Here is a 23228-nt window from a genome sequence, read left to right as displayed (position 1 = left end):
GCAATAGACCAGAGCTGCTACACACCTGATTTACTTTTTGTATCTTGTCTCCATTGTTCCAGGATCACATACAAGGTGTTTTTAGACTACCTGATACTACATTTTGGGAGGCAGAACTGCTGGTGTGACCGAAAATATGCCACAGAGAGCCTCTAGCGGGTGTGCCTTAGTTCAAAGAATTTACAGACAAAATATCCCACCTAGATATCTTTTATTAATTTATTACTTATTATGCTATAAACTTCCCTATCTCACCTTTTTCTCAAAAGCACTTTCTGTGGATTAACTTGAAATATCACTTAAATGTAGCAGTTCTATTGAAAACACACACACACAGGGCTTATAATAAACGTGTGTTTAGCACATGGTTCGTACTGTTTACTTTAACATATAGGTAATAAACAACTGTACCAAAGAACAAAGCCTTTAATGGATGTTGAAATAAAATATAAAATGATGGAAAGGTGAGGATATAATACAGGGAAGCAAGGACTGAGGCAGCACCTACGCAGAATGTCTACTTAGGAGGAGCAAGAAAGACAAGTTCTTTTCCCATTCTCCTTTTTAGAAGTTTAGACATTTATAGCAAAATATAATCACAGAGCTGCAGGATCCTGAGATTTCTAGATTTGGCATCCATGTTTAGGTAGAAAAAAAATTGAAATGTCCAAAAAAATTTTCATTCCTCTTATTTAGAGATCATTACAAAAAAAGCAGGGTGACAGTCCCAAGCGCCCCACCTCAGTACCCCATTCCATGCTTCTTCGGGAGCTCAGCTCTTCACCTCCAACGCTAACCTCCTTCCTCCTGCTACTGTCAAAGTAAGGCGACGCTGATAGTTATTTTTGTTTATTTAATAGTTTGAAAAACTTCAATTCTCTCTTGCAAAGGCTGCCCCCAGAGGCTACTGAGGAAATTAAGCAAACAAAAAGTTTTGTAGTCTACCAAATTAACCAGTGGAAGGCAACCCAATAATTATACCCTGTCTCTCCGTGTTCACTCTTGACTCCAAAGAGTTCTCTGTTTTTTTTTTTTACAATCATAGTAAAATAAATACTTTTGTACTTTTGTGGCCAGCATTAGAATGAACAGGCATATTATTTATTATGTTATCTAATCTATTGCTTTTCCCCCCTGATGTCTGCTTAGAACTTGAGCTGTACTGGATGAAATAAAAATGATATAAGACCCAAAAATAATAATGTAAGAACATGAAGGTCGATGCTGCTGTGAATTGGGATGTGAACTTGGCAGTCAGGCTGTATTGCCCCACCAAGCCAGGTGGAGCTCATCTAGGCAAGTAGAGAGAGAACTGTGAGCCCAGCCGATTCAAAGGGTCTCCGCCACACCCATCAGAAGCGACTCTCTTCCTCTTCCACTGCACGATGAAGGCCAGGAATGAATTTCAAAATTTGCTTCCGGACACTTCCCCGTCTGCTTTTCCGGGGCAGGGTCCCAAACATGCTTGAGTAATTGCCTTCCCACAACGGGGATAAGGAGCCACTGCTGGTGATACTGATGCTTCGGTTTCTCCTGGAAGAAGCATTCCTCAGAATGTCATCTCCGTCCTTAGAGAGAAAGCACTCGTCATCTGTGCTGGTTTGCCGGCTGAAGGCTCCGCGGCTGGAGTCCTCAGACACACTTGTCCGGTAGCCATCCTCACTGTCCATGGTCAGGGAGCTCAAACGGCTCTTACAGCTGCTGCTCTCACTGGGCAGTCGGTTTTGGTCCAGGGGAGCTGGGCCTGGCCCCAGCAGGTTTCCAAACAAGGACAACTCATCCAGGTCCATGTTTCCCAAGTTTTGGGAGTCAGCCACATCTCCTACGATACAGAGAAGAGTCTATTGTGGGATGGATAAGACCACCAGTTCCCCCAAGAAAGCACACCCAACTTTGAAGAAGCAAGAGAAGAAGGAGAAACACTTTGGTCTGAGTTTTCAACTGCACAAATATGGTTAGTTTTCCAAACTAGCGTCACTGACCTAGCTCCTAAGGAAAGGGTCAAGGACATTAGAACCTAGAATAAATTAAAGCAAGATATTTCATGTCCATAGCTTGGATGTGGAATATACTCCAAGAGATTCATGTAGTGATGATATTGGGAGATGATGAAAACATTAAAAGATGCAGCCTCCTGAGAGGGTTTAGGTCACTGGAGACGTGGTCTTGATTACAGCTTCTGTGTCCTGGTCCGATTTTTTTTCTCATGCTCCAATTGCCAACAAAGCTTTTTTTATTCTACTAAGTGCTTCTTTTATGATGGCACATGATGTGCCCAAGCCTTATGGACTGAAACCTCCAAACGCTAAGCCAAGTAAAGCTTCTATTTCTGTAAACTGATTTATCTTAGTGGCAGCGAGCAAGCATACTTGATATGAAATCAGTTCCACCCAACTGACATGATGACAACATGACCCTGTGAACCTCCAAGTGTTAATTTCTTAAACTGTGTAACCCTGGAAACTTCTATGAAAATACTCATAGAAGTAAGGTCAAAATAAATGCTCAGAGAAATGCTTCTCTGACTCTCATCAGCTGTCTTTAAAAAGAATCGTTAAGTTTCTTATCAAGCCATTTAAGGTATGATGTGGGATTCCCCTCTGTATGCTGTAAATATCATTGGTTAGTAAAGGAACTGCTTTGGGCCTATAGCAGAGCTATAGGGGGACAGAGTTAGGCAGGGAAAACTAAATGGAATGTTGGGAGGAAGGAGGCAGAGAGAAGCCATTTGTTGGAGACAGACACCAAAACTTTAGCCAGTAAGCCCCAGCTACATGGTGATGCACACAGATTACTAAAAATGGGTTAAATTAAAATATAAATGTTACCCAATAACAAGCTAGAGATCATGGACCAAGCAGTGATTTAAATAATACAGTTTCTGTGTGATTATTTTGGGGATGAGCAGCCGGGAACCAACAAGCGGCCCTTCCTACTACAAAGGCATATGGCAGAACAGTTGCAAAGCAGATAAAAGGCTTATGAAGTCAATTACACTGTTCACTCTTAATATTCCAAATTTCCTCCTGGAATGACTGGGAGTCCTAGAATGGTGCTGAGCTTAGAAAGCATCTCTGTCCTCCTTCAAGCATATGCCTCCAAAAAACCGCGTTCTATCTGCTAAGCCCAGTGTTTCCATCAATGCTTCATAACCCACAAACGGGTTCCCCAAACTGAATGATGAGTCACACCCTGTCCTGCCCCACCAGATTCTCATCACTCGGTCAGCTAGTGTGCTCTGAGAAGCATAACTGAGAGCGTGAGATGTCAAGTATGCCACAGGCTGTCCTGCCCCACCAACTTCTCATCACTCGGTCAGCTAGTGTGCTCGGAAAAGCATCACTGAGAAAGAGAGATGTCAGGTACTTCTCAGGCTGTCCCGAGTTAGTCATTTTTACTCAGTTCCTGTGCCTTTGCTTGGCAGCCCAAAGAGATACTGTTCTTATTTCATTTACTCTATGAGGTCAAATGCAGCCCACCGGCATGGTATTTTCCTTCCTGCTACTACAACTTGCTTGGTCTCATCTTCCAATGAGCTGATATATCTGGATGGGAGAGCAACTGCTTTATAAACCCTCATGTTCTGGGTGCTTCCTCTAGTTCTAGAGAGGGCATATGAATGAACATCCTCAAAAAATAAGCAACAACATTGTTTCTAATATTAGATCTATTTATGAGTTCCTGTATATGTGGGAAATGTATACACAGGGCTGCTTGGAAACCATCAGAAGGCAAAGGCTTCTGCAATATTCCATGACTATGAAAACCAGGAAGTTGAACAACAAGGCTTCAAGGAAGACTTTGTCACTCTCTCTTTCAAAAAAAAAAACAAACAAACAAGAAACCCACAACCTTTTGATTCCTCAAAATGTAGTATGACAGAACTGGGCATAGTGGTACATTGCTTGAATGTTAGCTAGCATCAAAAAGACAAGACAAGAGGCTTTCAACATAACAAAACAGTAACAAAAATGAACTGAAATTCATAAAAAGGAAAAGTAGGCCAGTGAGATGACTCAATGGGTAATGGCCAACCTAATAACCTGAGGTCAATCAAGGGGACCCATGTAGTAGAAGGAGAGAACTGACTCTTGCAAGTTGTCCCCTGACCTTCACGTATACACACTGAGGCACAAAACCTGCATGTGAGCACACACACACACACACACATACACACACACACACGCAGTTTAAGTAAATAATTTATAAAAGAGAAGGAGCTCATACAAGTTTCAAATTTGTCTACTAAAAATGCAAATCAAATCTCTGTACTGTTATCAATGACTAAAATGATGACTACGGGTTTATAAGGAGCTCCAAAAAACAAACAATCAATAAATAAAAGACTGTAAGAGACAAAGTAGAATATACTTAGATAGATATTCGTCAAAAGAAGACATGAAATTGGCCAATAGATATATGAAAAAATGTTTGGTGTCATTAATTAACTGGTAAACACAAATAAAACCACAATGACTAGCCTCACCCCTATAAGAATGTTTATACCAAAAGGACACAAGATCAAAATTAATGGTGAAGATGTGAAAAATAAACAACCCTCCCACAGTTGATCTACCATGTGAAATAGTATGTAGGCCACACACACACGTACAATCACACACACACCCCTATCACAAAACCCAGTAATGCTACTGGTACATGTATGTATATCCATAGGAAACATAATCAGTGTATCAACAAAACCTGCACTGATATGTTCATTTTATTACCATTCACAGAAGCCAAGGGATGGGCTCTACAAGACACCTGTTGACTGACAAATGGAAGGAAAAAATACAGTCCGTGCAGAGTGGAATACCACTTACTCATCAAAAAAGTGATAGTATGGGCATGGAGATTGTTATGTTAAATGAAGGAGTCCAAATACAAAAACAGAAATATGAAATGATCACAGTTCCATGCACTATCTGAAAATGTTTGCTGGTATAATAGCTGTTGAGAACACAGTGGTGGTTACCAGAGGCGGGCAGAGGGATAGAGAGGGGAGAGGTCACTGGAAACCCTGATCCATGGTCACTAGTCAAAACTACATAAGGGTGAGAACTTCAGTGTACTTTACATGGTGGGGTAACTACAGCTAAAAGGAGCCTACTATAAGCTTCCAGGAGCTAGAAGGAAGGAAGGGAGGAAGGAAGGGAGGGAGGGAGGGAGGGAGGGAGGGAGGGAGGGAGGGAGGGAAGGAAGGAAGGAAGGAAGGAAGGAAGGAAGGAAGGAAGGAAGGAAGGAAGGAAGGAAGGTAGGTGTCTGAGGAGTTAGTTTATCTAGACTTAAATGTCATGTAATATCCACATCACAGCACATCACATGATATCCATCACCAGATACAATTTGTTTGTTTGGTTATATGACTTGGTTTTAAGCAATTTTTAGATGGCAGATTTTTCTGCAAAGTATTACAATTTGAACAAATATTCCAGGAGCTAAATAGAGGTTAGGGCAGAGTGTTTCTAAAGAAGAGTTGGCCTACATTCCAGCCTTACAGCTAATGACTTCAGGACATTACTTGTACAGAGACTTCCTTCCTGCCATCTATGGTGGTTCATGCGTGGGATTTCAGTGTTTGTGAGGCTGAAGCTTGAGGATGCTTGCTGGGGCTGCATCATGATCACCAGGCTATGCAGGGCTATAAGCAGGACACTGTCCCAACTGACCACCAAAAAAAGAAGTTTGCTTCCTCAAGTTAACACAGCAAAGAGAAAAGCAGCTGACTAGATTCAACTCCTTGCTTCAACATGTATAGCTAGCAAGTGCCTGTTACCAGCATAATAGTCTTTTATATGTCTGACTTGGTCCTGAGAGTCTCTGTATAAATGTAACCCATATAATTCTATCTATAAAAGATGTAGCTATGACAGCTTTGAATAGCCTCAGCCAGAACACCAGGTAATGCTATCTGCAGCTCTTCTGGAATTATTGGTGACCTATGGCAAGTGTGTGTATTCCTATGTCCATACATGGTTTCACGTGCATATGCACTATGCGTGGAAGACTGTAGCTTGACTCACCATCTTCCAAACACATGGGTCACGCCAGTGTTCATCCCAGCAAAGCACAGACTAGTGTCCTTCATCTGTGCTAAGTAGACTTTTACTGTAATAGTGATCATCTTAAAATATTTGGAGGCAGAAATACAGAGAGGGTGTGATGAGAATGTGGTTTCCTGACAGGAAATTGAGCTTACCATGCAGCAGGCGCTGTTCCTGTAAGTGCAGAGACCTGAGCTCCACCCATTTTTTCTTCAAGGTTTGCTGTGAGAAAGACAGGGGAAAACATTCTGAGTCTTGGGAAATCCCAAGGAGTAAAGGCAGTAGAGACATACAGCATGGCCAGCCACTCTGTTTCTTTAAAGACTTCTGTTGAATTACATAGGATATTAGAAATTCTGATTGCTCAGGGTTCAACAAGTATTCTCTTAAAGAAAAGGAAACCAATGAAGTTCATGTAGCTTTATTTCTAAAATATAGAACCAGATTGTTTTTCCACATGGATGATACAGATAACATGGAATAAAAAGCCCAGAGTCTTAGGGATGAAGAAGTGAACAGATGTAAAAGTTCGTACCAACAACTAAAGATTAGTAAACGCTTAGTAAATACCACCATCAATCATAGTCTGGGCTCTGAAATAATTCTCTTATTAGACATCTACCTAGAACACACTTAAGCATTCTGACTTTATTGTTTGTTTTGCGATATCATTTCATTTAGCCTAGGTTAACCTTGAGTCTTGCTCTTACTATGTAGCTGAAGATGATATTGGACTTTGGATTCTACTGCTTTCGATTCCCAAGTACATGCTCCACCACGCCATTTATGATGTTCTGGGGAGCAATCCCAAGACATGATGCTTGTTAAGCAAGCATTCTACCAACTGAACTGTTTCCTCAGCCTATACCCAGACTCTCTTTTCTTGGCTGCTGTGGCAAATGAAAAAAAATTACCCTCATGAGACTGAGGAGACCATGAGAATAGGCACCCAGCACACAAGGCCTGGCCTGGTCCAGTCACAGAGCAGCCAAATCAATGGAAGTTAAAGCCAAATGGGAAGAAGCCATATGGACAGGCAGGTGTGACATGCTCACTCTGCTTCCTGTTTCCTGCCCCCTGCTTTACCCCTGCCTCTGGCATTTTAGGTCCCCATAGCAAGGCCAGCATGTGGGCACTTGCTAAAGACATTTGCCCACAAGAAAGATGGCCTAGTTGTACGCCATCACCTGGAGGAAGTAAATGAAAATTAAAATAGAAAGATTATTTTTAATGTACATTTGAAAGGAAATGGGAGAAAGAAAAGAAAATAAAATCTCAAGAACATCATTAAATGAGTAAGCAGAGCAGAGGTTGCTCCTCGGTCTGGAGAACACTCAGTCTGTCTCACAGCAGCGTCTGAAGCAATTCTATGGCTGCCAATATTCAGTCAAATAACAAAAGCAACTAAATGCTTAGCACAGTTCATTTGGTTTTCCTTTTGCATCGTGATAACATTCTATAGTAGTCATGGAGGCTGGCAGCATCCGTCAGGGCTCTTGTCATGTCACAAGTCTAGAGTCATGAGAAGTCCAGAACCAGAGGCTCATGGAGCACAGGGCTAGCCAGAGCTACCATGTGTACCTACCCATGTCTTCTTTGCTAAAGGTATTTATCTCCTACAAGAGAATAGAGCACAGGAGAGGAATAGGAACGGTCAAAACTCAAAACACAAAGACAAAAATGTTATTTCTGAATTTACTTTGCAAAAGTACATGGTCAGAGCTTTCCAAATAGTTTATATGTGTGGCAGAAGGTTTTATGGTCACGGGTTTGCTGGTCTCACCTAGCCATCTAAATGTGCCACGACTTATACCAAGAAAATACAAGTAGAGCAGAGATACCAAAGTGACTGTTTTCAATGTGAAACTGCTCTCTACTATCCTCAGGGTGATTTCTGTCTGTGTTACTGCCATCCCAATCATACATTCAGAACGATCTCGATTTTCTGTATCAGATGAGTGGTAAAGCGTATGTGGATCTGGCCATAGGATACCTCATGATGACCCTGGACCCATACATGGCAGGGAAGGAATAGATGAATATTGCTTAATGGATATAGAAGAGAACAGCTTCCTAAAAACAACCCTCAGCTATCACATGCGGAGTCGGTTCCAGTTATGGTCCCAAGTCTTTTCATTCTACATAAGGCAAATAACGTTTCTCCTGGCCGCTTATCTTTTCACCGTAGTCTTACAAATAATGTGCCATCAATTGTCATAGTTTTGCTGTAGGATGGAAAATAAAATTTCACCGAAGCAAAGTATTTCTCTATGTATAGAGCAGGTGTAATAAGTAGCAGAGATATATATTCAAAGCTTGCTCTTTTAACTATTTGTGCTAAGCATCTGAAGCATAGGTTAAGATAAAGAAAAGCCCTGAAAATATGATTCAGAAGGGACAACTTCTTCGAGAGGAGAGAAGAGAATGGGGCTCTAAAGAGTCTTTGCAGCTTGAATGTTCATGTGTATAGAATGCAAAATAAATGTCATGGAGTAGAGAAGAAGTCAGCCTGACTTTAGTTATAGGTCAGACAGTTATCTCTGCCTTGAGGGCGACACATCTCATCATTTAAGATTAGTTGTGAGACATAAATGCAGGATGGAAAACAGAAATGAACTTCAAGATACATCAAGCAGAAGCATCAAGAGTTAGCTAGGAATTTAGATCCTGTGCTAATTCGTGGTTTAAACGTGTCTATTTAACACAAAGAGCTCAGCCAAATTTCCTTCCTGACAAATGAACCCTGGCAGAGTATTAGGCACTAAGAAAAGGAGGCTGATAAAAGCTGCTAGCAGCTGGAGGCGTCTTAGGAGACAGGGACACAGCAATGTCTCATAATCGGAGCCACACAGTGCATTCGCTTTCTGAGAGAGGTAGTCAAGCTGCCAGACCTGGCCCTGCAAGAGAAGCTTTGAAGCTCAGTGTGGAGGATATTGTACAATTGTCCCATGGAAATGAAGAAGCTGACACTCAACTCCAAAGCATCTTCAGATGTTCAATTACAGGAACGGCATGCTACTCAGTGTTAGGAATATTTTTTTTAGACTAGCCTCTCTGCCAAGGCAAATAATTCCTCCCGGGTGGCACCAGGAAAGTATGGCAAGGGGAAGAGAGAGAGAAAAGGGGAGACCACATGAAACCCGAAGACCACGTGTACATTCTCCAGTAGCCTGTGGGAATGGTCCTGACCCTCTCTGGGAAAGGGATCACCGCTTGGCAGGCTTTCTTGACCCTCCCTAGGGAGGGTTCACTGCTTGGCAGGCTTTCCCAGAGGTGGAGTCCGGACCAAAACAACTCCCAGGGGAGGGAGATCGAAATGGAACTTTCAGCCTAATATTCCAAAGATGGATGCCAGGGGCCAGAATGAGGCCCCTGACTATAATATTCCAGACTCTTTATATAAAGGGACGTTAGGGAGCTGGGGTGATGCTTTTGACCAAACACTAAAGACATGGATTTTCTCCAAGTAACGAAAAAACAGGCGGGATTCAAAACAGACACCAAGTAAGAATTTATAAATTCTTATTAAAGAAAAAATGAAAAAATAAAACCAGGGTTCATAAGCATAAAAAGGTGAGAGAAATAAAAACAGATAGATATAAAAAGGGGATATTTTTGTCAATGAAGTAGGAATCACATTTAAAAGCTAATTAGAAGGAACACATTCTGTATGGAAAGCAGATAACAAGGATGCTGCTGATGTCATTATTAAGGCAGACAAATCAAAAGACCCTAAGGCATTTCTAACAGAATCCCACAAGGTAATGTGAGGAGCAAAAAAGACAATGCATCCAATAAAATGGTTTGGCCAGAGCTGGTGTCACATGTCTTGTAGACATAAATATCAGTGCCAATTTTAAACAGTATGAATTGAGGTATGTATGAGTCTGGACCTAATTACGTTAGAGCAAAAAGTAGCCAGGAGAGTGAGGGAAAGAAAGACACACAGACACACATGCACACAGACACACACACACACACACATATATACAGGCACGGGGGGGGGCAGGAAAGGGGATGATATAACTAGAAAGTACTCTAGAAAAAATTACTAAGAGGGAAAAAAGGAAGCATGAAAATTGAATGCATGAATAATTAGGACAGAAATCGCATCTATAGGAGATGTTTACATGTTAAGAAAAAAAGTTATGTCAGGTTTTGCCATATGTTTGAAAACTTTATTAGAAAACACATAATAGAAAACTTTATTGACCAAAATAGAACTGACTAAAGCTTTTCCAAAAAGAACATCTGAGTAGTTTTACTACTAATAAAGAAATTGAAACTGTGGTTTGAAAGTGTTCCCCCCAGAAAGAACCCCAATTCCTAATGATGCAGATGGCATTATAAAAATTCTACCAGAGAACAAAAGAGGAACAACCAGCTCACGTCATAAACTTAGTAAGTTTAACACTGAAACCTAAGAAGGAGTCTGAGAAATAAAAATATAGGTCAATCAGGGTGCTTTTCAAAATTCACCAATAATAGCAACGTAAGTCTAAAAGAATGCAAAATGATTGCAAATCTCAAGGTGAACATGCTGGATTTATGTTCAAAATTAAAGGGTACTTTTACACTTGAAAAATACTTAGTACCACTCACCATATTGATAGATATTTTTAATAAATCTTTGAAAAAACATTCTTACCAGATGCATAGAAATGTACTGAATAAAATTTAATACATAACCATCATAAAACCCAGTAAAAATAGGGTTTAGATGGGTGCCTCTTTAACCTGAAATGTATTCATCAAAAGAACTCATACCTAAAGTGAAAGAGCTTCAAGAATCACCTTAAAGGACAAAATAACAATACCCCTGACTATTTTCCTCATCTGAAGCAAACTTAGCTGAGACAGCACAGCAGAGAAGGGAAGGAACCAGATCCATTTTTTACAGCTACTACCCTTATAGCCCACAACGATAGCACACAAACAACTTAGGGGAGACTGTATATATGGTTCAATAAAGTGTCTGGTTATTAACAACAGCATAAAATGATTGACGTATACCTATATCTAACTATAAAAATTTGCCTTTACAAAAATAACCATAATAAAGTCACAACGTACAAAAGATGATATAACAAATGACTGTATGACCTATATGTATACAATGATCAGATTTTTTGAAAGATGCAAAGAGGGGCTGGAGAGATGGCTCAGTGGTTAAGAGCGCTGTCTGCTCTTCCAGAGGTCCTGAGTTCAATTCCCAGCAACCACATGGTGGTTCACAACCATCTGTAGTGAGATCTGGCGCCCTCCTCTGGTGTGTGGGCATACATGGAGGCAGAATGTTGTATACATAATAAATAAATAAATCTTTGAAAAAAAAAAAGATGCAAAGAAAAATATTAAATTGCTAAGACAACTGTGGTATGGAGGGTAGGGTGGGAATGGGAGGAGAGGAGGGAGGGAAAACCGTGACTGGGATGATAGACAGACAGATAGAAGTCTTTAGGAACTGACGCTATTAGAGCAGGTGTGGCCTTGCTGGGTCAAGTGTGTCACTGTGAGAGCAGACTTTGAGGGTTCCTATGCTCAGAGCACTCCCATTGTGGACACAGGCACTTTTTGAGCCTATGGCTCAAGATGTAGAACTCTCAGCTCCTTTTCCAGCGCCGTGTCTGCCTGCATGCCACCATGACCCACCATAATGAGAATGGACTAAACCCCTAAAACTGTAAGTCACTCCAATTAACTATTTTCCTTTATAAGAGTTGTGATCATGGTATCCCTTCACAGCAATAGAAACCTAAAACAATAACCTACAAATAAGACTATGAAATACCTTGTAATATTTAATGTTCTTGCCATTGACTTATCTATATAACATGAAATGTTAATCAAACCTCTGGCATTTATTCATGGAACCTGTTGATTTGACAGATGACCAACAGAATAAGAACACTGCCCAATTAGCTATCAAAACTGATTGCAAATTGAGTTGTTATGGAATAAACTTGCTGTAAACTGTGAAGAAATATCTTTGCCAAGGTACCTTTGATTGTTTTGTTTGTTTGTTTTTCATAAAAGAGCTGACTAAGCAATAGCTAGGCAGAAAGAAGTCAGAAGTAGGTGGGAGACCCAAAATGAAAGGATACTGAGAAGGACAGAGTTGGTGTGTGTGTGTGGGGGGGGGGGGTGATCATCAGTTAGACAGATAAATATGCCATGCTAAAAAAAAAAAAAGGTGCTGCCACATAGTAGACTATAGAGAAGAAATATGGGTTAATTCAAGTTATAAGATCTCATTAGCAACAAGACTAAGCTATAGACCAAGCATTTATAATTAATAGTACATCTCTGTGTAGTTATTTGGGGAGCCAGCTGATAGGACAAAGCTGATTGTTGGGACAGAAAAAATTTGTCTACACTGAGTTGGATATAAAAAACAAATTAGCCGGGTGGTGGTGGAGCACGCCTTTAATCCCAGCACTCGGGAGGCAGAGGCAGGCAGACCTCTGTGAGTTTGAGGCCAGCCTGGTCTAGAAGAGCTAGTTCCAGGACAGGAACCAAAAAAGCTATGGGGAAACCCTGTCTCGAAAATAAATAAATAAATAAATAAATAAATAAATAAATAAATAAACAAACAAACAAATTAACCAGCATATCACAATAGAAAACATTTAAGTAAGTAGGGACTTACATAAAAATTATTTTAAAATATAAGTTTCACTTGAGGAGAAAAGCAGAATATAAAGTAAATTTTATTGGGAGAACTGCCTGTGCATATGGGAAAAAGTCCAATTATACCATACTTTATAGCACATGCAAAGATTATTTCTGGATGAATTAAAGAACTCAATATGAAAAAGCAAAAAAACTAATTTTTTTAAAAAAATTTAATGTAGATGACTGACAACTGATTAATATTTAGGATCATCTTTATAAACAAATATATCAAAGGTTTTTAAAGAACTAAGAAAACAAAATTTAGAGCTCATTAACTTAGGACACTCTTAATTACCTGGAAATCAATTCTTTAAGAGTAGCAGAGAAATATAAGAACATTTCTAGAAAGATCTAGTAGTTATCATTTAATAAAGTAATGTGAGAGAATGACAAACACCCACGGAAAAGAGTAAAATGAACTATGTGAGCACACCAATGAGACATATTCGTGTGTGTTTTCACTCCAAACTATTCATAATAAAATTTCATATTATGTATGCTTTAATTGATAAAATACCCTAAAGTAAATATGAGGAAGGTGGATTCTTAAATAGATATTCAAAGTAAATTTGAGGACCTACTTATATTCTAGAAAAGAACAGAGGTTTTGAAAGGCTTGCACATTGATAGTTAAAACTAGCTAATTATGCACACTAAAATTCCAGAAATTTTGTTAAAATCATGTTCAAAAAGTAGAAATCACTGAAAACTATGAAATAATGTTTTTAAGTAAGTACTTTCATTTCATGTATAGAAATGTAATATTTCATGTAATAAAACATAAAATAACTAGTCTATTTTTCATTACCCTTTTTTAAGATAAAAGTTTGAGGACATCTGGAAGAAGAAATTCACCAAGATTATTTGCTGTTTACAAAAAAAAATTAAACTTTGGAAGTTTTTATAAGCCTAAAGATAGTATAAAGTTCTTATTACCTCTCATATAAATGCAATAAAAATTTTAGAAGCAGTTCATTAAAGTGAAGAATAGACAACAATTTATAGTATACTGAAGATCCTAGCCAATGCTATATGAGAAGAAAAGTAAATTAATTAAATAAATGAACTAAAGATATGGAACTTAAAAGACAAAGGGTTATCTTTTTTGCTAGAATGCGTTTAAAAATGCATGAAGGTAATTATCCTGGAGTATATGAAGTATAAAGCAAAAATGGGACAACATTCAAAATTTGAAAAATTAAAGCCACAAAGATTTCTAATGTTTTAATATATTGTATGAATAAAATTTAATTCCTTTCCATATCTGAGCAGAGAGGATTCATCAATGATTTTTTAATTGATTTTAAAATTCATGGGGATGGACACTATTACAAGAGTGCCAAACCCAGTATTAATTAATAATTAATCATGGTAGAAGGAAAAGAGACTAGATAAAATATATATAGTGAAATCAATAGTCAATGAGTGTACTTCATGTGAAAAACTAATGAATGCAGGTTTTTACAAAGTAAAATAAGTAGCTTGCTTGTAGCCAAGCTATCTCCGCATAGGCTGATTGCTCCATTGTCCTACAGGAGTAGCACTAAGATGAGGTCATCAACTGGGACCTGGGAGGAGTCAGGAGCATCTTTGACTTACTTTTTCAGAGTCTGGAATTCCTGACTTGGAAGACTCACCAATCACCAGCCTAGAGAACTGAGATTTTGAAAACCTTCAAAGAGCCATGCATTGAACATCCTGCATTAGACACCGTCACTATGACCTTTTTCCTTCCCTTCAAGGTAATAGTCTGTTCGTCAATGGAGGCGAATTCAAGGACAGCCACCGGGTTGGTGGCAGATACTCCATTTTTAGGCCGGTGCAGAAGGAAAAGAGGCAAAGGACCCTGGGAAAGCGACGTGCTGGGCCTGCCAACACTCTGCAGCACTCGGTGCACACCCCCACTCCTTTCTCCCCCTTCAACAAAATGTAAATCAAGAGTGTCACAGGTGCAAACGTGAATAGTTCTTCAGGTAAGATGCCTTCCCGCTGGCTCCCTGAGCCTCCTAGACTCTGAGTGAGGAAGGAAGAGGGTGATTTACACATATTCACAGTCTTAGCTATTCCTGAGAGAGTAAATTGCGTGGCCCTTGACAAGTCAGCAGTTTAGATGTGTCCTGCCATTTCCCCTTCAAGGGCTATCTCAGTTCCTCAGACAGATCATTATTGTACTCCTCACACATTCAAGGACGAAAAATGATGTGCTCTCTTCAATCAAATTACCTTTAACGCCTGCAGCTTTGCTTCGAGCTCTGCTCTCCTGTGAATCATTTTTCCGTTAAGAGTCTCTATCCTGTTTGAAGAGAAGGCAGAGGTGGGGGTAAATCGCAGAGCTATGCCTTCAAAGAGGTCCCGTCCCTGTGAAGCACCACATGTGAAGAACGGACTATACCAGAAATTCCACATAAATGCCACCTTTCCCAAGGCGTTCAACTACAGAGTGTTGACACTTGAGTATATGAACCTAAGCCAAGTTTCCCAACAACATTGAAAGAAAGAAAGCGAGATTAAAAACTGTCTGACAAAAAGTAGAGAGAAAGGTGTTGTTAATTTGCAAACCCTAGCTCATTTTCAAGAAGGCACTAATTGCTAATGGTGGTTGCCCTCCACTAGAATTGATTCTTGCCTGGACAAACTGAATAATCTCAGCCATTTAGTGAATATTCGCTGGAATTCTACTGTGAGCCAGATAGTATGTCAACAAAAAATGTTATTCAGGACACTGAAGCAGGGTAATTTTGTGTCTGCAACCTCGTATTTCTATTTCATCTCAAACCCTTTAGTTTACAAAGACCATGTTAGAATTATCAGTTTAACAATGCTCTTCTCTTCCTACATCAAAGATATTCTAAAAATAAGAGGTTTGTTCTCTCTGGAGCTGGTTTGTTTTAGTTGTTGTTTTGACTACAAATTCCCCATCTGAGTATGATAGCTAATTTCACCTTTGAATCACACTCTTAAGAATTTGAAAGTATTTGTTCTAATTCCTTTTGACTAGTACATTATAATTATGTTCATAAAAGTGTGAGAAAAATGTAAAATGTGGTAAGAGCACTATATGTGAACCACCTATTCTTCTGGCATCACCCCCAACACGATAAGATGGTAGTCTAAATTCGGTCTGATTTTTAATCGAGACAGTCTCTGTCTGGTGGGCAACAGAATCACTAAAAAGCTTCATAAGACTCTCAGTGTTGCTCAAGCCTGTCTAAGTAAGGGATGCGCACAGCTGTAGAGATGTGCCCTTTCTTCACTATTTGTTCACACGATCTCATAATTTACCAATCATCTATTTCTGAGAACCATCTCTAACCTTATTTATCTGTGTTTTCTTGCTTCATCTATGTGGTACATATTTTTCTGACTCTAACCAACAATAGCATTTTAGCTATCTGGTTCTAGGTTTCTTTGAGGCCAGAGCTTTCCTAACTTTTACCCTTGAGAATGAGAGTTCAGAGGGCGGGGCTCCACTCTATCCTCATCAGTCACCCATGAAACTGCCCCAACACCCCCACCCAAAATTTTCTTCGAAGTATCCATGAAGAATCTAGTACATTCTACTGGCAGCTCACCATGAACAGCGGTAACTGGAAAGAGCAAATGCTGACATCCATGGCAGGTTAGATCCCATTGTCACTCACTAGTCAGCTGAACTCAACCAATCTCTCTTTACCTCAGGCCCTCACTGCGCATAAAGGAATAAAGCCAGGCTGACAACGAGGCTATGGAACAAAAAGAATTAGGTAACGCTGAAACCACCTAACTCAGAATAAAATGTAAACTCCCTGGCACAGCAATGCTTCTCGAGATCTGATGTGTGGCCAACTATGACTTCATTGCTCATGCTTTCTTTCTAATCCACTAGCCGCCAAATTCACTTTGTCCTAAGGCTATGCGAAATCCTTTTCCAGGGCTCAAAGACATCTTTCTTTACCCCAGTGTTCCTACCAGGAGTTCAGATGGCCATTTCTTCCCTCTATTTAGTCTCAGCTCCAATCATACATCGCCAGAGCGGAGCACTTTGAACGTCAAATCTCAGCTGGCCACTTTCTTACTCCCCTGCTGCACTATTCTCCTTCCTTATATTGGTTACCAATAACTGCAACTAAAACACCTCAAGTTTTTATTAGAAATCTTCTATAATTTTTAGAGTTCAATGGTCTTTATTTTTGCATCTTTAGAACATACACAGAGATAAAAACTTAATATTTTTCTCAGTATATATGACTTTAATGCAACAATAAATTCAGTTATAACTGCTTATTAATATCTTACTGGGTTTTTGGAACAAACAAAAGCAAGCCCAGTGTTGTCTATGTGACGTTGTGGATGCAATGACTATCCCTGTAGATATATCTCCTTGAGGTTTTTAAAATCAGCCTCAAAGATTAAACCCATTGAGCAGCTGAGAAGACCAATATCATTCTGATCAGTTGAACATGAGTATATGTTACTATGTGTATTCCAAGGCGGGGAACGTTGAGGAATTTTTTTTCACTAATCTTTATGGAAAAGTAATAGAGGAAAAACAAGAGGCTTAAGAATATGAGAGAGAGAAAAATGGTATAGCTGAAAGATTACAGGAACCATGGAAGCAGGACCAGCTTCTTTTGGTCCAAAGAAATGTGTGCTAGTTTTATTGAATCAGATATTAAAAATACATAAGCAAATGATGTCCCTTCTACAAAACACCTTTGTCTAGTGGCATTTCCTGACTTCAGATGTTGACAATACGTTCATGACTCATGTGAAACCCTGAGAAACAAAAGAACCCCATAAAAATGTCTGTGCCCATCCCAAAGCTGTGTATGCTGCCTTGTTTTCGGTGACCCACAAATAGTCTATTCACTTACAGCAACCCCCCCCACCAGATATTCTTAGACACCAAGACGTCTTTGAAACCCCACAGCAACTAAGTGGATATTTACGTTAGCAGATTTCCTGATGATCGGATCAGGTCAACCACTTGTTTGTGGGTAAAGCCTTCTGTGCTCACACCATTGATATTTGCAAGGATGTCACCTGGGAGATACCAAGGAAAAAGAGTATTTTATTAGTTACTAAGCAAAGCCTCCTGACGTGGAAATGAAGACAAACAAGCAAGTTCCACCTCCAGTGTCGCTCAAGAAAATTCCAAGCAACCACTTATCCCCAACCTTCATTCTCAAAGAGTTTCTTGCTATCTAAATAGTTTCAAGCATGGGCAGAGCTAAGTTACCAGCTTGCAGGCCAGCACAGTGAGCGGGGCTGTCTTCCTGTACTTTGTAGATCATGGTGCACACTTCCGAGGAGCAGATGTTCTGGTTCTGGAGCCTGTAGGTCTATAAAATTGAAGTGGGTACATAGTAACTTCTCAAAGACGTCAACAAATATTTGTCAAAACATCAACTCGTGCCAACAGCATTAAGTGGCACAATAGGTAAGAGCAGAGGACAACTTGGGAAAGCTTTCCTCACTGTACACTGAACGGAAGGTACCAATTTTGTAATTCCAGCAGATAATTGGCAGCCAATTCCATTCATAAAGAACATCTGGCGTGAAAAAGAGAGTGGATGCAAGTGGCTATAAATGGTCTGTTTTCAAATCCCAGAGACCACCCGATGCTATCACCGTGTATTTACTAAGGAAGAAATTAAACTTCTTATTCTCTATGGGATGAAACAGTGGTAGCCATATGCAAAGGAAAAGCTCCTTGTGGGTCTTGCAGGCGAAAGCAGGCATTGGGGAAGAGTATGAGATACAAAATATCCAGCGGGGAGACTGTGGATATTTCAAATATCCGACGTAATAAAACCAGCAGTGCTTATATTAAATCGGAGTTCTGCAAATAATGGCTATCTGTCCTGTGTTTGTTTTAAGTGGTCTAATTGACTAGATCAATTTCGTTTCTGAGCGGACAAGACCCCTCCTGCCCAGAATTCTTACCAGTTCTTCAGTCATCCAACTAAATAAAAAGAGACATGCTTCCCCAAGTGTCTCTGTTTGACACCAAAAGTTCAGTGGTACTGGGTTTTATTGTCGATGTTTTTAGTTTTCATGTCAAAATGTATAAAACATTAAGGAGACATTTGATACATATAGACAAGCATGCTTTCCTATTTAGTAATTTGGGTTATGGGATGGAGTTCCATCTAGACCCAAAATCAGTGTTTTGGGTTGTCTGTTAAAGATCTGGTTACTAAATATTTAGCCACATTAGAGTGTTGTTTCCTTCTAGAGAAATCTATGGCTGAGATGCCATAATCAGTTGCAATCATGTCACTTTAAGAGAGAGCCACTTGGTTCTGCTAAACACTACAAGATGTTTGCTCAACTATAATGTATTTAGAATCCTCTATTTAGCCGGGCAGTGGTGGCGCACGCCTTTAATCCCAGAATTTAGGAGGCAGAGGCAGGCGGATCTCTGTGAGTTCGAGACCAGCCTGGTCTACAAGAGCTAGTTCCAGGACAGGCTCCAAAACCACAGAGAAACCCTGTCTCAAAAAAAAAAAAAAAAAAAAAAAAAAAAACTAGAATCCTCTATTTGAAAAGCAGAGCAGCTTCAACACAGGTCCCGCCTGAATCAGAAACCTTTTGAGAGTTTCCTGCCCTAGACCACACCACAGATCAGCTCCTTTTAGAAAGAGGAGCCGAACTAGTTCATGTGCTTCAAGAGCCAAAGATTGCAAGAGCCAAAGAGTGAACTAACTGATACACCGTTTGGAAGTCACTGTTCTTATACTCCCCACCAACAGGGAGATCCTCCCTCCATTCCCAGGTGCCAAGGTGAACAGAGTGTACTTGTCAATTCGGGGATTAGCAATAGAAAGGCAAACCCAAAATCCATGTAGGCTCAGAAAAGAACACTTCATAGTGGCACTTCATCTGTGTTTTTAGTAAGTAAAGCTTGCCTGAAGATAAAAAAAGTCAAACAGCCACACTGGTCAGTCTTACAGATCTGTCAGCAATGACACACATCTTTAAATCCAGTGGCCACAAAGACACACAGCTTTAATCCCAGTAGCCACACTAGCTTGCCATAGAAACCAGGAAGTAGTGCACACCCTTAATTCCAGAACTAGAGAGGATTATAAAACAGGAAGAGATAGCTCTCATTCTCAGTCTCATTCGGAGGTTTCCTGGAGGCAGGATCACCATTTTCGGACTGAGGTCGAGGTAATACACCCAGTGGATGGCTGCTTTGTTTTTCTGACCTTCATGGCGAACCCCAATATCTTTCTCTGAGTTTTTATTACTTGGTCACGTATCCCCCCATATCACACCCATATCTCCTATCCTCACACTGTCTTTGGCTTGGTAAGCAATTGTCAAGAGCACCGCTGCAAATTGTTGACTTCTGAGATAATACACATGTGCTGTAGCTTTGGGCTAGAACCATCAGGTCTCCTTGAGCTCCTAAACTAACTTTCACGTCTCTGCGGCCGGTTGTCTAGTAATGATGTACGTGATTCTACACACACTCTTGTGGTAAGAGAGACAAGGAAGGATGCAGCGATGTGACCCACCAGTGGGAAAACAAGACAGGCAGGCTGCTTCCAGTTGCTACCACGAGGCAACCTTGAAGAGGCCCTTGATGGGCATGCAGCATCTCTTCAAAGAAAGGCAAATGGCTCCCGTGAGGAGACCATACTTTTAAAATCTCATGGATTTTCCTCATTTTTGTAGAAAATTATGTCTCCATAATTTTATGGTAAACTTTAAAGTAGGGATCTCCAAAAGCAGAAGCCTTTTTTTCCCACGACTTCCTTGATCATTCTAAGTTGTTTCTTTACTCAGAGAGCATGTTTAAGGCAGCAGTTTCCTGCTCCGGCTCCTAAAATATACACTAGGCTTCCTTTATGGGGTTGATATCACACCAAGGTTTTCCAAAAGCAGCAGTCAGTGGAACAAAGGTCTAAAATCTGACGTGGAGCGTAAGAACATGATTATGCAAAGCACATTGAAAAGAAATGCAGAAATGATGCGAAAACTTGAGACTTGAGTTGTTACTACTGCTCTCGATTAGATGACAGCCCACGTGACTGCCTCCGTTCGCCATCTTCACAAACATAATCAAGAAAAGACAGGCAACACATAAAAAAAAAATCTTGGACAGCCACACTGAAACCCATGAAGAAGGGTAAAAATTTCTACCCGTGGTTTTCAAGTAATAGAGTTATTATCTTATTATGGTGGGGAAAGGGTTACAAATTTCTTATTGTACCCAATAAGAAATGTTGGGTCTCAGTTAAGACATATCTGGATTTATATATACAAATATACTATCTCACAAATATTCCTCTTAACTTGTCCTTTGCTTTTTTTTTTTTTTTTTTTTTTTTTTTTGACACAGGGTTTCACAATGGAGTCCTGGCTAGCCTGAAACTCCCTTCCACTCTCTGCCTTTCAAGTGCTTGGATTAAAGCCATGAACCACCATGCCCAGCTCAAGTATTTAGAATCTGATAGATATACAGTACAAGAATATGATTATATGAAAATAAACTTCTGTAAAACGTCTTTTGCTTTCCTCTTAAGGTCCTAAAGTGTCAAGCATCTGTGTCTGACCTATCATTAAGACTGCAGTGGCTCAGCACAAGGAGGAAGTGCATCTCTAGGGAAACAGAAGCTTCAGTGTCTTCTCCCCCTGGTAGTATTTAACATACTGAAAATCAGCCACACACTAAATAAAATCCAATCCCCATTGTCGTGCTAAGCCTGTCCTAACCACATTGCTCCTTCCAAATATTATGGTGTAATTAGTGTCCGCTTCTCCCTTGGAAATCTAGATTGTTAACAAACTGCCCACCTGTATTTCAAATCCAAACGCTCCATTGTCCTGCTTTTCCACAGTGACAAGCTTTCTGTAGGAAAAAAAAAATTTAAACCGCATAAATAACAAAGCATCATATTTGGAATATATTTAGCATTAACAATTACTGTTACAATGAAAACTAGTTTTCATTTCTGTAATTCTAGTATGGGTTAGTGGTGCAATACTATCATGCTTGTGCGCAGGTGTGTATGTGTGCATGTGTGCACATGTACATATTGGAGTACTTACATCCATAAACATCTCTGACAGAGACTTAATAAAAAAGAAAAAGGAAGGAAGGAAGGAAGGAAGGAAGGAAGGAAGGAAGGAAGGAAAGAAGGAAAGAAGGAAAGAAGGAAAGAAGGAAAGAAGGAAAGAAGGAAAGAAGGAAAGAAGGAAAGAAGGAAGGGGAAAGGAAAAGGAATATCTTTACCTTTGAGACCAGGAAACTTCACCTAGAGAACTTGATCTGGCCAAAGCAAGCTGAAAAATACAAAGAGCACAGAGTTATCTCAAGGTCTTTAAGATGTGTCTGCAACTGTTCTGGGTTACAAAGGACTTTGTTCTTCATCATCATCCTGGAAACTTTATTAGGTAAGATTAGTGATGCCCATGCTCTCACAACAGCAAAGGAGGGTCTGGGAGAAGAGGGACTCCCAGACATTCTCTTCAGAAGATGAAGAGAAGCCCAGACAGTAAGATATTGGGTGAGGAGAATGCTTGCTCCTTGTAGCAGAATGTCAAGCTTCCAAGGATTGCTTTATGTCTGACCCATGATTATGTCAACCTCTCAAAAGAGCTAAAGCAGTTTACAGCCATACTGAAACTCCTACCCAGAGGATGGCATGAAAACCATAGTCCATATTTTCTACAGCTGCAGGTGAAATGCTTATATTTACTATAACAGTTCAACGTGTTACTCTTTTACCAAGTTAAGATAATCTGTAAAGAATGAGCTCACATACAGAAATATGATTCAAGACACTGGCAAGATGGCTCAGTGGGTAAAGATGCTCACAAGCTTTGCCATACAGGTTTAATCAGTGGGAAGGGAGGACCAACTCCTGCATTCATCTTCTGACTTCCTCATGCATAGCATTACACGCATGCGCGCGCGCACACACACATACAGAGGGGGAGGGAGAGAGAGAAAGAGAGAGAGAGTCACTAACACCACCACCCACACACAAATAATTAGAAAGTAAAAAATAGATTTAGGGAAAAAACTGAAGCAGGGACTCCAAACCTCAATTCTGATATGATTTATTTTTACAATAGTTTAGGAAGTTTAGTGAGATTTTCTGCCAAAAAAAAAAGTGAAGAAACCTCATAATGCAATAAATAACAACACATTCACTCCTCTGCTCATTTTTGGAAAAATCGTATAAACAATAAAGCTCTGGGACAGACCCAAACTCTTATAGAAAGAGAATGCCAGCAACAGGAGAGACCTTCGTCTTAAGGGACTGTGGCAAGTTTTAGTTTTGGTTTCCTCTGTTGAAGAAACATTTTGTAGATGTTAATTATTAATTAGTCCTTTCTTAAAATATTGTTCTAAGGGCTTAAAACATAACATTATTCCCCTAATTAAGCCATGATGTTTTAAGAAATATTTTATTTTTATTTTATATATATGAATATTTTGGCTAAACGTATGTATGTACATGGTGTGCATGACCCGTGTCTGCACAGGTCAAAAGCCACAAGATCCTT

At 39.8% G+C, this 23228-nt stretch overlaps 1 protein-coding gene across 3 annotated transcripts in view; it reads right to left on the bottom strand.

Annotated features, from left to right (window-relative positions):
- Window positions 1–340: 340 nt before the first annotated feature.
- The window catches only part of Cytip (cytohesin 1 interacting protein), a 64058-nt gene continuing 41170 nt past the window's right edge, over window positions 341–23228 (bottom strand). For all 3 annotated transcript variants that reach the window (XM_075985173.1, XM_075985175.1, XM_075985172.1), the window contains 7 exons: window positions 21949–21998; window positions 21510–21564; window positions 17941–18043; window positions 17651–17744; window positions 14946–15015; window positions 6203–6269; window positions 341–1822 (listed from right to left, as the gene is read on the bottom strand). In XM_075985173.1, the coding sequence (XP_075841288.1) occupies window positions 1353–1822; window positions 6203–6269; window positions 14946–15015; window positions 17651–17744; window positions 17941–18043; window positions 21510–21564; window positions 21949–21998 (909 nt within the window). In that variant the 3' untranslated portion in view covers window positions 341–1352. The remainder of the gene's footprint in view (window positions 1823–6202; window positions 6270–14945; window positions 15016–17650; window positions 17745–17940; window positions 18044–21509; window positions 21565–21948; window positions 21999–23228) is intronic.

The sequence above is a fragment of the Microtus pennsylvanicus genome, chromosome 9, assembly GCF_037038515.1.
Source record: "Microtus pennsylvanicus isolate mMicPen1 chromosome 9, mMicPen1.hap1, whole genome shotgun sequence".
Taxonomy (NCBI): Eukaryota; Metazoa; Chordata; class Mammalia; order Rodentia; family Cricetidae; genus Microtus; species Microtus pennsylvanicus.
Note: the sequence above shows the minus strand (reverse complement) of the source record. Positions and strands in the feature narration are given on the sequence as shown.